The sequence below is a fragment of the Sebastes umbrosus genome, chromosome 15, assembly GCF_015220745.1.
Source record: "Sebastes umbrosus isolate fSebUmb1 chromosome 15, fSebUmb1.pri, whole genome shotgun sequence".
NCBI lineage: Eukaryota > Metazoa > Chordata > Actinopteri > Perciformes > Sebastidae > Sebastes > Sebastes umbrosus.
This window is the reverse complement of record NC_051283.1, coordinates 3328145-3343054: the sequence shown is the minus strand read 5'-3', so window position 1 is coordinate 3343054 and position 14910 is coordinate 3328145. Positions and strand designations below refer to the sequence as shown.

General features: G+C 38.7%; 1 protein-coding gene across 2 annotated transcripts; it reads right to left on the bottom strand.

Annotated features, from left to right (window-relative positions):
- Positions 1–1022: 1022 nt before the first annotated feature.
- Positions 1023–14268, bottom strand: eif3eb (eukaryotic translation initiation factor 3, subunit E, b). 2 transcript variants are annotated; one of them, XM_037796100.1, is made up of 13 exons: positions 13912–14262; positions 13165–13282; positions 12599–12716; positions 12403–12445; positions 11567–11671; positions 10470–10595; positions 9863–9987; positions 8191–8317; positions 7052–7153; positions 3832–3941; positions 3445–3547; positions 3074–3208; positions 1023–1394 (listed from the first exon to the last, which is right to left on the bottom strand). In XM_037796100.1, exons 1-13 carry the CDS (start codon positions 13999–14001, stop codon positions 1356–1358), a joined length of 1341 nt encoding a protein of 446 aa, XP_037652028.1. In that variant the 5' UTR covers positions 14002–14262; the 3' UTR covers positions 1023–1355. The 2 variants fall into 2 exon arrangements, with proteins under 2 accessions (XP_037652028.1, XP_037652029.1); XM_037796101.1 differs by lacking the exons at positions 1023–1394; positions 3074–3208 and having other exon boundaries at positions 3500–3635; positions 13912–14268.
- Positions 14269–14910: the final 642 nt, after the last annotated feature.

The window sequence follows — 14910 nt, the reverse complement described above, 5'->3', positions numbered from 1 at the left end:
AAAATGACCTGTGGTGACCTCTAGGATAATCACAGCCTCATGAAACTTTACAGCCACAAACTAGAGACCTAGAGCATTCAGAGGATGGATTGATTGAACTTCAGACCTAGAGCATTCAGAGGACGGATGGATCAAACTAGAGACCTAGAGCATTCAGAGGATGGATGGTTTTCCAGAACAGAAGTGCTCGCCATCCTATCACCGAAAAATGCAATTCTTGCAGAAATGTCAAACTTTTTGGTACCAAATCACAGCATGACTTCTTCTATGGTGTTCCTCGAGGTCTTGGTGTCTTAATGTGGTATTTTGGAGGGATTATTGATCATTTTTATCAATTCTCGAGGGGTAAAAAATGGTTAAATTTAGCACAAAATCTGTGTAACAAATGGTATCAACCCCAAAATTGCTGCAACAATTTATGTGACATAAGTGAGCATGGGAATGACCATCATATACTTCCATCATAATGTTCTAAGCCCGTATACACTTTGACAAATTATTTTTAATTAATTAATTAATTAATTTGTGTTTATTTCTGATTTATGACTAGAACAACTTAACACACAGTGCTGAGCTGCATCTCTAATTAATCTTCAGGTTCCCAGCTTTCAGATGATGTACACCACTTCTATGTGACATCTACTGTTGACCTGCTATCTCCCCTAAAGACCCCCTCTATCCCCCTAGAAAAAACTAAAACAGGTCTATGAAAAGAGATCTGTCATGTAAGTTGCTGTTGCAGTGCTTTCCATCTAATTTAATCTCCATACCAACAGGATTTCCCAAGTTCTCAGTGTTCATTTTCAGTTCAAAAATGTTTTTTTGGTTTCATCTAAATGTCAATTTTGCATCTGTTGTTCTGTCTGTTCTTACTTTAACAACAAATCATGCAAATATTAAATTCTGACACCGTAGTAGGAACTACAGTCCGGCATAGATGACGAAACTGTCTGCAGACGCCAGGAAACAAATATGAACCAACTGCGCCATCTAGTGGTCAAATATTAATAGAAACAAATCTCTACGGAGGCAAAAAACATGTTTAATGTTAATTTATGATATTTCTGGTTGGATTGTTACTTCCAAAGTTTGGGTGAATAATTGTGAAATAAAGACTTTGTACCAGATTACAAATAAATTATGATGAAGAGAATGTCCACTAAATAAATAATACCTTAATCAAGCCATGCTGCCTCGTCTTGGACATTTTTTACTGCAGAAAGTTAAGCTGCCAGTTAAATAACAATAGTTGCTAACATGATAAATAAATAAATAAATAAATAAATAAATTCGATAAAAAGTCTAAATAATATCCGTTAGAAGCCATCTGCATCCTCTTGAAGCTGATTTCCATTTTAATAGAAGCCGGAGTCTTGAGCAGCCCAGTTTGGTGTCTGAGAAATGAACACAAAAACAAAACAAACATGAGAAGAAACGCTGAAATTACTTTATAAGAAAACAACAACAAGAGATTTGTTCCAAAATTAGAAATCCACCAACTGAAAACACCTGCCAGCTTCTCTCTCATAATGATTGACAGGACAAAAACAATGCTCTGATGAAATCATGACAGATTGTACAGACTACTAAATGACTCTAATTAAAATCTTGATTCTTTTTTTTCGTACCCAAAATGAAATGTTGCGCTGTACAATCAACAATCTGAGAATGTTTTCACATAGATTCATCAGAGGGCAGTAGGACAGAGGAACGAGGTCTGCACATACTGACATGACAGGTGAGCAATAAGAATGGGAGTGATCTAACATTAAGTGCCTCACTTTTCTACACTTATATGCTAAATGCTAACATGAAAAATGGCCAGTTTACACTGGATCCAGTGTTAAGTATAAACTAGGGCTGTCAATCCATTCAAATATTTAATCCTGATTAATCACACATTTTTTATTTGTTCAAAATGTACCTTAAAGGGAGATTAGTTTAAGTATTTAATACTATAATCAACATGGGAGTGGGCAAATATGCTGCTTTATGCAAATATATGTATATATTTATTATTGGAAATCAATTAAGAACACAAAACAATGACAGATATTGTCCAGAAACCCTCACAGGTACTGTATTTAGCATAAAAAATATGCTGAAATCATAACATGGCAAACTGCAGCCCAACAGACAACAACAGCTGTCAGTGTGTCAGTGTGCTGACTTGACTATGACTTAGGGATGCACCGATACCGGATCGGATATCGTGCCGATATTGAGCCAAACAGCTGGGTCGGGTATAGGTGACTTTGGGGCCGATCTATTCAATTCAGTTCTATTTTTATATACTGTAACATTATATACTGGAAATTAATTTCTGTTTAAGTTTTGACTAATTTGTTGCTGCATTCAAAATATTTACACTTTGGTAATTCCTATTAATTTGAAAGATTATTTGTTATTGGATTCATTATTTTAATAATAAATTGAGTAAATTCATATCTATGTATTTATTGGTCACATTTTGTCTTACAACATTAGGAAAGCAATGTTTAAGTCAAGCCTGATGTTTGCTTACACATATAAGAATGATCCTAGTCACTTCCACACAGTGAGGCATACAGCTCATTAATTAAACACTGGTATCAGATCGGTATTCGGTATCGGCCGATACCCAAAGCCCAGTGCATATTGGTATCGGTATCGGGACTGAAAAAGTTGAATCGGTGCATCCCTACTATGACTTGCCCCAAACTGCATGTGATTATCATAAAGTGTGCATGTCTGTAAAGGGGAGACTCGTGGGTACCCATAGAACCCATTTATATTCACATATCTAGAGGTCAGAGGTCAAGGGACCCCTTTGAATATCCTTCGCTACAAGCCAGTATGACATGGTTAGTACCAATGGATTCTTTAGGTTTTATAGTTTCATATGATGTCAGTATCTTCACTCTAGCTTTAAAACGGAGCCTACCTAAGTTGCGTTAATATGTTAAAGAAATTAGTGGCGCTTTATTATCATGTTAACTTTGACAGCCCTAGTACAAACTGATGAAAAAATGGCTCTAATTTTTAGTGCATCTGGCACTAAACATCCCGACACAATGCTTAGTGCTTTGTTTACCTCGTTCCTGTTGCTATGGGCCACTTTCTTCTCTATGTTCATTGCCAACATCTGGCTACGGAAGGACAGGCTCTTGGTCTTCTCGATCACCTGCTGGTACGGCGACACTGCGTTGTTGCCCATCACCACATGACCCTGAGGAACAAATTCACACAAGTTAACATACCTCTAGGACTGCCTTTTAAAGTACCGCAAACGTGGTAAGTGCTCGGATGCTGCTTTCAGTCTTACACAAGAGCAAAATAAATACATTGCCATAACTACAGTATATTACCAGCTAAATGAGTAGTCTAGACAGGGCTGTTTATGCTAGGCTCTGTGATTTCAAAGCTCATCTGGCTGGAGGTGGATCAGCAAACGCAGAGCCTCACCAGTTTGGAGTCGATCTTGGCATCGAGTCTGGCGTTACGGATGAGGTTGACGATCCACCTCTCCGCCTCCTCCGGCGTCATGTTGAGCTTGTCTGCCAGCATGCTGAGTGGAGACAGCGAAGGAGGAGGAGGAGGAGGGGGCATTTCAGTTAAGTAATCCAAAGTCTTCAAAACTCCCTTTTTACAGTTTACTGTTGAGTATAGTTGGAAAAACTAGCAGGACATAAATGAATAACATCTACAATTTGGCAGCAATGAGAACATCAATGATCTGGGTAAACAAGTTGAAAAGAGCCTTTCATCCTTTTTCTCTCCTGTTAACTGTGCCTCCACAAATAAAAGGCACGGCCGTTTATGACAAGTACGCCTATTACAAAGACGGTGTACCTGATGCTGATGCACTGATGAATCCGACAAAATGTCTCAAAGATGAAGAGACGGGCATTCTCGATGAAATCCTCGAGGCAAGCGACCAGGAAGAAGTCATTCACAAGAACCTGACGGAGAAAAGAGCACACGGCTGTAAGTATCCATCACTTACATCACGTACAAAGCATTCATGTATAGAGAGTGTATGAAATAAATCTGGAAAAGACAAAGTGTTCTTTGAGTTAGTAGTTCTCTGCCAGCACATTTTCCAATATATACATACAGTATATGCAGACATATTCAAAACATGTGTGTGCAGCTATAATTTCACACCATAATCCATCTTTGACTGGAATGATAAGTATACTTGAGTACATAATAGCATCACCAGACAACCACATATGATGTGCTGGAAACTATGTCCTCTGGTTTGGCTGTTTTGTCAGAATTTCCAGCTATTGGTTTATGCACCCATACATTAAAATGTCCTAACTATCCTCCCTCACAATGTAGAGCATTTAGAAGACAGTTCTGTATTGGGTATCTGGTTTGGATAGGGTTTTTTTTTTTGTCCAAACTTCTAATTCCCCATATATGTACAGAAGATATGGTCATAATGTACATGTAATGTATATAGTATCACACAAATAAAAAAAAATGGAAAACCAAATTTTCCTCATTAAATGCACATTTATGCATCGATGTGCTTCCAAATCTCTTCGAGTTGTCTGCAGTGTAGGAGCTTATAGGAGCTTCCTGTGGTGTGAGAGTGAAGGCTAAATCATGTACCGACGTTGAGAGAAAATCACAAGGTAATGGGCCTCACGCAAGAACAACGTCTTAAAGGGACTGTTTGTAACTTCTTAGGGGTGTAAGAAAATATTGAAAATATCAAATATTGCGATATTGTGTTTTGTGATATTGTATCGATTCTCAAAAAAAAAGATTTTTAATTAATAGTTTACATGCAAAGATTAAAAGGGACTGTTTGTAACTTCTTACACGTATAAATCATTGCGGGTCGGTGTCCCATGCGCGCTCGCGTGTGGCTACGCTGTTCAGACTCAGGCTCCAACACAAACTACACGGAAGCACCAAAACCACAAAGTTGTATCTAGTGAAGCCCGTCTGTTAAACAGTGTTGGCCGCGGTCGGAGGACGCGGGGGAGACCGTAGCTTTGGTCTCCAGGACCGGAGTCTCTGCTGTACTCTGCTCCTCCGCCTGCCTTCACTCACACACCGCGCTCGTTCTCACTCTTTCGCTCCACTCTCACGTGCATGCGCGCACACTCCACACTGCAGAAGAGTTAGTTTAGCTCTGAGAATATCTAGTGAATGTACAGTGGACGTTTGTGCAGAAATAACTGCTGCAGCTCCTCCAGACCAACAGAGGTTTCCCGTGTCTTGTGAAGTGACGGGGCTCCGCAGCGAGAAACATTATCGTCTCCGACCAAAACTCCGGTGTCTCCCCTGTTCCCTCCAGCCGCGGTCGGGAGGCTGAGGCAGGAAAAGCCAACACTAGGATCAGCATTGATTCATGGAGAGACCTTCGTCTGATCAGCTAACATTACTGCCAAGCAGCTGAAATATAGAGTGATATTGTGCTTTTAGCTGACGTGTGTCGCCTCACTATTTTGAGCGATGCTCGTTCATGTCTATGTAGAGCGAGCACAAGCGCGAGCAACAGGACGCTGACTTTCGTTGTCTTAACGGCCACAGGTGTCGCTGTTAACAAGACATTTCTGATTCTTACAAATACTCCTTTTAATTTGCATACAATAATATTATCTGTCAGAACTTAACCCATTTAGTGCATTTAAGTGTTATATTACATTCTGGGTTTTAAATAAAGCATTTTCTGAAATGCAAACATATAAATCCAAAAAATAATTTAAAGGTTCACATCTTGTGGGAAAACTCCTGTAAAGGTTCTTTAACTTTAACTGATCGAACTGTGATGATGTGTTTGAATTCAAAATTGATTAAACAAATCTTCCATGCAAAGACTCGAAGATCGATTCACTGACTCCAGGAAACGTTTCAGCCCTCATTCTTATTTCAGGTGATTTATACACCATTGAAAACATAGTTATGAATATTATATTACATTTCTGGTAATAGATGCCCCAAAATGCGACACACTGGCCCTTTTATGTATTCACAAAGCAGGCTTTTGAGATAAATATGTTAAGATGTACTATTACACAACAAGATGTTAAAATATTTCTCCATCACTGTCTCCGAGCTCGTGCTAAAGTAAACATGGAACCTGCCCGTCACGCAACATGACTCATAAAGCGATCACCAGACATAAGTGTAGAAGATTATGTCGTGACGTCTCCATCTGTGGTTTTAAAGCAACGATCACAGAAATATCAAATGGGGATGTTTGACCACCTCAAATCTCCAGAGGAGCTTAAATGTATGAATATATTAGTGTCTCAAAGGAGATGTGGCACCGTTATTTCACAAGGAGCTGTTTGTGTAAAACAAAATCCAATTATTCAGTGCTTTGCTGTGGTAAACACACAAACTAAGGTGCCACCATAAATATTCCATTAGTTTACCAATTCAATCATTCTTATCATGTGATTGAAACAAACCGGGTCCACTGCTGACTTTAATATTTTTACATCAATCAAAAAGTTCTCTTTAAACCATAGAAGACATTATTCTAAAACAAAAACATCATGTGAGGTTTATACAGTAACTAAGACAAGTTGATGACCTCTAGAGGGCAAATAAACAAAAAACATGGTAATTTGAATTCCCCTGACAATTAAAAGTCAGCAGAAATCACGAGTGCTCACACTCCGTACCTGACAGGATAGTTGAGGCCTTCGCAATTACTGCATATCTTATACAAGAGGGGGTTAAAGCCAATTGATGAGGGTGCTCGGCGAATGCGCAAAGTGGTCCCCCAACACGACTAACAAAAACTGCAGGGTTTCTAAAGAGAAGGCAACCGAGCCCCAAATCTGACAGCTGTTCCGCTTTGAAAATCAAACTGAATAAAAGTAAGAGCCAGCAAATCAGGCCAGACATGGATTTGCAGAGGCTGAATAGCTGCGAAGTCAAATGCCTGGGACTCAGGAGATCAGAGCACCATAGTTAAGGGAAGCTTCATATTACCCCTCAGTCCCAGGAGACAGCTAACTTCTATGGGGCGATTTAGGCCTGTGCGCCGTGACAAACGCACACTGTCAAAGCAGGAGAAACTTTAGGAAGTGATCCTTACCGACTCGCACTCTCTCAGCTTCTTCTGGGCGCTGTCAAAGTCAAAGTTCACGTAGAGACACTCCACAAACTCTGTGATTGGGTCCTTGTATGTGTACGACTCCTGCGGGAGCAAGAGAGAGAGAAACCATCGTTCATCAGGGCTCTACAGTGCACCCATTTTGCATATGCGAACCGGTGCGTGTGTGTCAAACCGCGCCATGTACTCCTCCTCGAGAAACATCTTTACCATAAAACATACCGGTAATTTAAAATGAAGAGAACTAGTGTTTAGGGGTGTAAGGAAATATTGAAAATATCAAATATTGCGATATAATGTTTTGTGATATTGTATAGAATCCCAAAAAACACGATTTTTAATTAATGGTTTACATGCAAAGATTAACTCAGTCAATACTTAATTTCATTTGCGCCGGATTCATTTCACAAGTGGGGGGAGCAAAAAGTGAGAATGTGTGTTTGTGAGACACTACTGTACATTTAATAACAGGAGGCAACTTTACCGCTAATTTGTCCTCTGCTCCGATGATCTCCGATGCTACATTGTGAACAACAAATCTATGTTGAAATCTGCAGGACGATCTGCAGCTTGCAAAGATACTCTATGTCTCTGGAGCTAGTTAACGGGAGGTGCCCCTGATTTACATTATGATACGTTCAGGCTCTATTCAGTATGGGTTTTGGGCTATGGTAAATTCTAATGTTATCATGTGTTCAAATGTAATCTTCTAAAATGTAGTTTTTGGTGAAGAACTTGAATAAATCCAGTTTTTTGATGTTTTCACAGCGATATAAAATATATAACAGAGAGGGAATTATGACCTGTTTAACTTTCTAACAAAAACAATAAGCAAATGGTAATAAAGGAGTGGATGTTGAAGTATATGGTGTCGTGATTCATGTAATTTCACTGGTAATCGGTACTGACTACTAAATTTCTGGTATGGTGATATCCCTAGTGTGGGCTTATGGGAACTGACAAACACTTTAAATGTATTATTGCGGTGCCAAATTACACTAAAGTCAGGCGTACCAGTGCAACCAAGGTAGAAAAGTTCTTCTGGAGCCCTGTTCATATGTTGACTGAATCCTTGAACCACTTTAGATAAAAATGATTCTGCTAATATTTATCTACCTTACCTGTTGAATGACTTTCACCAAGTCCTTGAGCACTTGTCTGCGCTTTCGTACGTCTTTGTTGGTGATGACTGCGGTTGTAAGGTATCTCAGGATGTGTGGGCACATTGTCTGGATGGCATTCAGGTACCTGAAAAACACAAAGGCAGCACACCGTGGCAGCGTAATGAGTTGCCATCACAACCAAATTGTCATTTAACTCCAAAAGAAAAAAACACTTATTTTTTTGCACGCAGAAGCTTTGATTCATGCAGTAAGTACAGTACAAAGTACAATTTGAAACAAAACCTGTACACTTATGTAGCTACAACATATGTTGAATCAAAAATACATTTACAAAATAAACTGACAACACAACAGCAGGGTGGCCTTCAAACTAAAAAGGCCTTTTCAATAAAAGTCTCAGGTTTAAGATGTGAAAAAGCCTGTGTGTCTTTCAGCCATATGTTCTGGAGCAAGATAAAGAATTCAGTATGTTAGGATCTGGATGACAGCACCATCAAGCCTGTTTATTAGTTGTAAAATCTATTCACCTACGTATCGCGTTTTGTACAATTTTGAAATAGATTTTTTAATGTCAGAATCAATATATTTGCTTCATTTGAGTCTATGCAGAGGTAGAAGGAAGTTACCGCTTTTATTGTTATAGTGTGAGTAACGTGACGTTATATCCGTTACGTATCTGTCAAAAACCAAAACAAACCGCAACGAGCCAAAACAACAAAGTAGAGAACAGCAGAGGGTCCACGGGGATACGACCTGCACCCTCACATATTAAATCCAGCGTGGTAAACACTACACAACCAGTGAAATATGGAAACACTTTGGGTTTCACACATTGCAGGAAGAGCAGAGCTAGACATCACGGCTAAAGCTGCATGCTAACTGTCGTGGACAGGAAACGTTATCGTATCGCGGTAACATGCGGTCGAGCCGGCCGTCACTCTCATCTCCGTGGTCAAATGGGCCGACGCCACAACTGTAGAGCACCCATATACTGACATTTATGTTAAATGCATTCAAACGGCCCCGATGGAGCTGACCATGGATGTATAAAGAGGACGGAGCTGACGGGAGAGCTAGAGACCACCTTGGAGAAGTTAGCGGAAGTATACACGTGGGACCACGTCCGTTTTTCAAAATAAGGTGATAACAAAGGGAACTGTGTATACAAAATACATATATGGAAATAAGACCGATTGGATTATATTCATCAGAAGTATAAAACATTACATGTCCCTTATAAATTAATAAGAAAATATCACTCAGTTGTGAGGTAAAATTTAGCTATTTGATTTTTGGGTTTCTGGAAAAAATGGACTAAATAATACCTGAATGACTGATATGATATTTGACTTCAGGACATCTCTGACTACATACATGCTGAAAATCAAACATTTTTACTGGATCAATTTAGAGATTTTCCAGAGTAAAAGTCCCTAGAAGTGTATGACACAACTTTTTCCCATGGTCTAGTATTAAAAGAATTCCAGTAAATCATAATATCGTATCGCAATACTTGTAGAATCGCAATACATATCGAACCGGCACCCAAGTATCGTGATGATATTGAATCAGGAGATAGGTGTATCGTCCCAGCCCTACTGTGTATGTGCTTTGTATTGTTTCTAAAAAGATGGCTGTTCTCTGCTATATTAACAGCACAGCGACTCACTGGGGCTGATAGAGGAAGAGCTCGATGATGTTGTCCCTGCCTTTAGGATGGTTGAAGAACACAAAGAGGGACCAGTGGATGAGCCAGGTCCTCTGCTGGAGTGACTGGAGAGGAGAACTCACAGACTGAAAGGAGAGGTGGGACACAAATGGTAGATGTTCTGCAATGTTGCATCAGGAAATGTTTTTTAGAGCAAGAATACCTATAAATACAATTCAGACCCATGTTCAATAATGACTTTCTTGCCAAATTGCAGAGAAACGGTCCAGAAGCAGGTTCACATAGCAACTATTGAGGTAAATGACCTATAAATAGCAGTAGATCGTTCATTAGACCTTCGTCTGGGTATTTGATTTCAGTCAGGATACATTGGTATTGATTCGGACATTTCAGAAAAAGAGCTCCACTCTCACAATACTGCAATGTTCTACTTCAGAGTTTACTTTACTACAAACTGCAAATATCATCCCATGTTGCAATATGCTGCTTGGTCCATCATGGTCTTATTTTAATTCTATATTGCTAATGTAATCGCTAGTAAAACTAGCTACTCTCGAGAACACCTGTAAGCTTCTTATTGAGGATTTAGTAAGTATTATTCACTTACATTGTTATCAATAGTCTCCCTTAGTCGAGTCAGATCCTCCATGGCTGCTTCCCAGTTCTGCATCAGGATCTCAGAGGCCAGTTTCCCCCACAGAGAGCTCAAGGCATTCCTGTCTGTTGAGGGAACCTGAGCAGAGAGCAACCAATTCAGTGTATCATTATCAAAACAGAATGAGCAGCATTTTGGAAATACTACTACTACTACTACTTCTACTACTACTACTACTAATAATAATAATAATAAATAGATGAGAATTTTTTATATATATTGTGGCTTGTAATTTATGGGAAAAAAATACAAGATAAATAAATAAATCATTAAATGTAGCAAAAATAATATTAAACATAAATGTATCCATTAATTAACTGATAAAATTTGACACAACTTGATATTTCTGTTTTAATTATTTGCTTCTTTATATATTTGTCTTTGTAATGATTCCCTTATTTATTTACTCTTGTTTAATTTTCCCTTTCATGTATTTATGTTTACTTGTATTAATTTTTATATTTATTTTGTATTTATTCATTTGTTTTTGCATTTACTTTTAATTAATTCATTTGTTTTTACTCTTATTCTTTATTTATTTTGTATTTATTTCTTTATTTCTGCACAATTTTCCATTTGCATTTCACCCCTCATTTATTTCCCTAAACTTATTTATTTATGTATTCTTTTCTTTATTAATTTCTTTATGCATTTCTGACTCATTATGCAAATGAGGGGGCTGTCACTCAACATGTGTCACCATGGGGTCAGGGTGCATGACTATATGCTAGCTAGCTAACTGTGTCTGCTTCTGCTTATCAACTCCAGTCTTCAAAAAATAAATGCGTAAATAAATTAAAAAATGTATTAAAATAAATACATAAATAAATAAAAGAGAAAATTAAACCGAAGGGTAACTAAATAAGGGAATTAATACAAAGATAAATAAATAAAGAAACAGATTAAAACAGAAATATCAATTAATGTCACATTTTATCAATTAATTAATGGCTACATTTATTTTGAATATTATTTTTGGCATATTTTAGCAGGTTCTCTCCTCCATAGTAATTCACTTTTTCTATTCTGATGTGTTTAATATTTCTTACCAGGACACGGAAGAAGTAGAGGTATTCTGCAGCCCCAGAGTAGTTACCGCACTCGTACTGGAATTTGGCGTACCTGTACAGTGTGTCCAGGTATTCTTGTCGGAACTAAGAAATAAAAAATACAAGGGACATATAAATGAAAGCACACTGAACAAGGTTGAAAACTGACAAGCAAAAAATTACATGGAGGAAAAGTCTGGCTTTTACTGAAAGGTTTGTCATTTCATTGTCATTATAAAGAAGAAGAAGGAAGAAGAATTACTTTATTGGGGAAATTCAATTTTAAAAAGGTGTGGCACGATATAAAGGCTGTAATGAATGTGGCTTTAAACAGTCTATAGTTGTGGAGTGCAGTAACACTAATCCACTGTTTTTCAAACTGGTAACACCTTTGCTTTTTTTTCCTCTTAAAGAAAGCGAACTGTGAGAGGCTGCAAGGCTGACAGACTGGGGCTGATTGGGGAATGTGGCAGCATCTTCATCTTTTTAGGCAACAAAAGCCTGTTCTTTCTCACACTGACAACAAGTCCTCTTTTCAGGGTAGTGTACGTGATGTGGACAATATTTCTATGCAAGCGTAATTTATCTGTTGAATATATTAAAAAAAAGGTAAAAAAAAAAAAACGTGGGCAGAAAAGTTGAAAGTAGTTATTCTAATTATTGAGTGAATAATGAGCACATTTGTGGGTGTTGTTGGATGTTTTAAGATTCTGAGACTTGGATAACAGTCCTGCTGGCTCACACGGCAGCTGGTTGTTATGGAAACAAAAAACACACTCTGCACTCTTTATACAACAAGAGGTGTGTGAATACACCATTTAACATTCAAACCTTACATTGTGTTTCTCTGAAAGATAGTCGAAGAGCATCCTCCCATCTCTGATGAAGAATAAAACAAATAGATTAATAGATGTCAGATGAACCATTAACAGTCCACAGACACACTTTCACAAGTATCATAATACTGTCAGTACTATAGAATGACCGAACTGTATTTAAGAGAGATGCATTTCTTTGACAAGTTGATCTGACCTCGTGGACTGCATCTGTCGAGTCGTCTCCGGGTCTTCAAACATCTTCACAATTGGCTCCGTCTCTGACTGGAGCTGCTTCAGCTGGGCCACCACTGTACTCCTCTTCTCTCTCAGAGCTGAAACAGAAGCAGTTCTCACATTATCACAATGTTGTTACATCAGTGGCAATGACTTCTGACATCTATTCATCTGGTTGGGAAATTAACAGCATCAAACAGCAAAATATAGGCAAGATGTTTTCTACCAAACATTTCCTGACCAGTAACCAAGCACACTCCGGATAATGGTACTATTATACAATACAGTGGCTGGTAAATCACAGGCAAAGAGGCTACATAACAAGACGTCTAGTTTATTCTTCCCTTTGACAATGTGGTTTATTACATGACTAATAATCTGCTTCTAATTGCACATTAGGTTAACACAATGTAAATCATTAATTCTCATTCTTACCACCAAAAGTGCCCAAGATGCATCATGAACTGAACAGTTTGAAAGCTAGATGTTATGACACAATGAAATGCTGTTAAACCAGAACTAAACTATTGAACTGCTGTTTCTTACAGTGTGGGATTTCCTTGTCCGGGTACAGGTTTTTGTACACATCCATGGCGAAATCCACCATGTTGGTCTCACTGAGGAGGTCCAGCTTCCCCTGGAGGAGTTCCTTTTCATTGTAGATCTGTGAAAAACAATAAATATGTCGTTTTCTTTGGGGCACACACTCAGTTTTACATACAACTTTACGACAAAGAAAAGGGAAACAACGTCAGGACGCTGTAAAACAGTCCTGAATGAAGCCTCTCATCACATGGAGCCTCTCATCACATGGAGCCTCTCATCACATGGAGCCTCTCATCACATGGAGCCTCTCATCACATGGAGCCTCTCATCACATGGAGCCTCTCATCACATGAAGCCTCTCATCACATGAAGCCTCTCATCACATGGAGCCTCTCATCACATGGAGCCTCTCATCACATGGAGCCGGCTGTAGCGTCAACCCGCTCTGGTAGCTAAGGTAACGGTTATACAGGCTAACACGCTAGTAACGACAATAACAAGCTTGTTAGCCGAAGCCCTGAAAACATCAGCAGTTTCGCAGTAATTAACCGCTAATATACTGGACATGACAGCAACACTTTAGTTATAAAAGACGTGAATAAATGAGTAGTTTAGCTTTAGACAGCATATAACGGGACTACTAGCCAGCTAGCCGGAGGGCATCAAGCGCTGCTCCTACTACATGTCGTGTTGTCATGACTCGCTAATAAACAGACACGTTATATTTGACGTTATGCGATGTTGTACCTCTTTCACAGAAAGGAACTCCAGAAGAGGAAACACCAGGTGCCGGTCCAGAAAATGAGCTATTCTGGTTGTCAGGTCGTAGTCCGCCATGTTGGCTGGCTTCAAGACAAACTTTATTGACAAACAAGAGCAGACGGAACCTGGCAAAGCGAAAGCATCTCATTTACCCCATTTTCATCTCTCTGGTTCATCTCTGGTTCATCTCCTCCACAAAAATGAAATACAACAGACATGACAATACATATTCTAACTTTTTAACTGAACAGAAAATGAAAAGATGTGATGAATGGTAAGATAAAAAGGGAAAGAAAAGAAAATTACAAATGAGCAAAATGCATTAGACCACAAACTTTGCCTTTCTGTCAATATATCCTAACTGACATCACTGACAATTAGTTATCAAAAGACACATAAATTGGTCTGCTCTTCTTTTTTCATAAATATGAACATTAGGCCTATATTTACACCCCAAATCTGTTTATTGTCAATACTGTATATACTGCTCCTATTTTTATACTTCCTTCTATTTAAATTATTCATATTTTGTTACACTTTGTTTAGGTCTTTTTTTACTGTGTTAGCTGATGCTTCTTGTTTTTGCACCATCCCTTTTGCTGCTGTACATGGCACATTTCCCCACTGCAGGACTAATAAAGGAATATCTGATCTTAATGTGATTAACCCCTTATTATTCCACCCTCTTTTTTAGAGGGGTGTAAAAGGCTTTATCTACCCCTGAACATCCCCTCACATACCCCTAATGTGAGGGGATGTTCAGGGGTAGATAAAGCCGTTTACGCTGAGGACATAGGCGGGGCTTAATGTAGCCAGGACGCATTCACGTACACACTGCTAAAAGAATGTGGTCATATGTGGCCCAGACCACCTCTGAATGTGGTCTGAAAGATCTGATCTCAATGCGTCCTCAATGCGTCTTGAGTGCGTTCACACCTGTACTTAGAGCTGTCCACTTGTGATCTGATCACTGAGGACGCATGT

What these genes read in the sequence shown, in the direction of transcription:
- eif3eb (XM_037796100.1), bottom strand. Translation starts at nt 14,001, where the DNA reads ATGGCGGACTACGACCTGACAACCAGAATAGCTCATTTTCTGGACCGG. An exon ending in CATCAGTGCATCAGCATCAG is followed by an intron (nt 3,548 to 3,831) that starts GTACACCGTCTT and finishes GTCTCCACTCAG; the next exon opens with CATGCTGGCAGACAAGCTCA. An exon ending in CCAAGATCGACTCCAAACTG is followed by an intron (nt 3,209 to 3,444) that starts GTGAGGCTCTGC and finishes TTTGTTCCTCAG; the next exon opens with GGTCATGTGGTGATGGGCAA.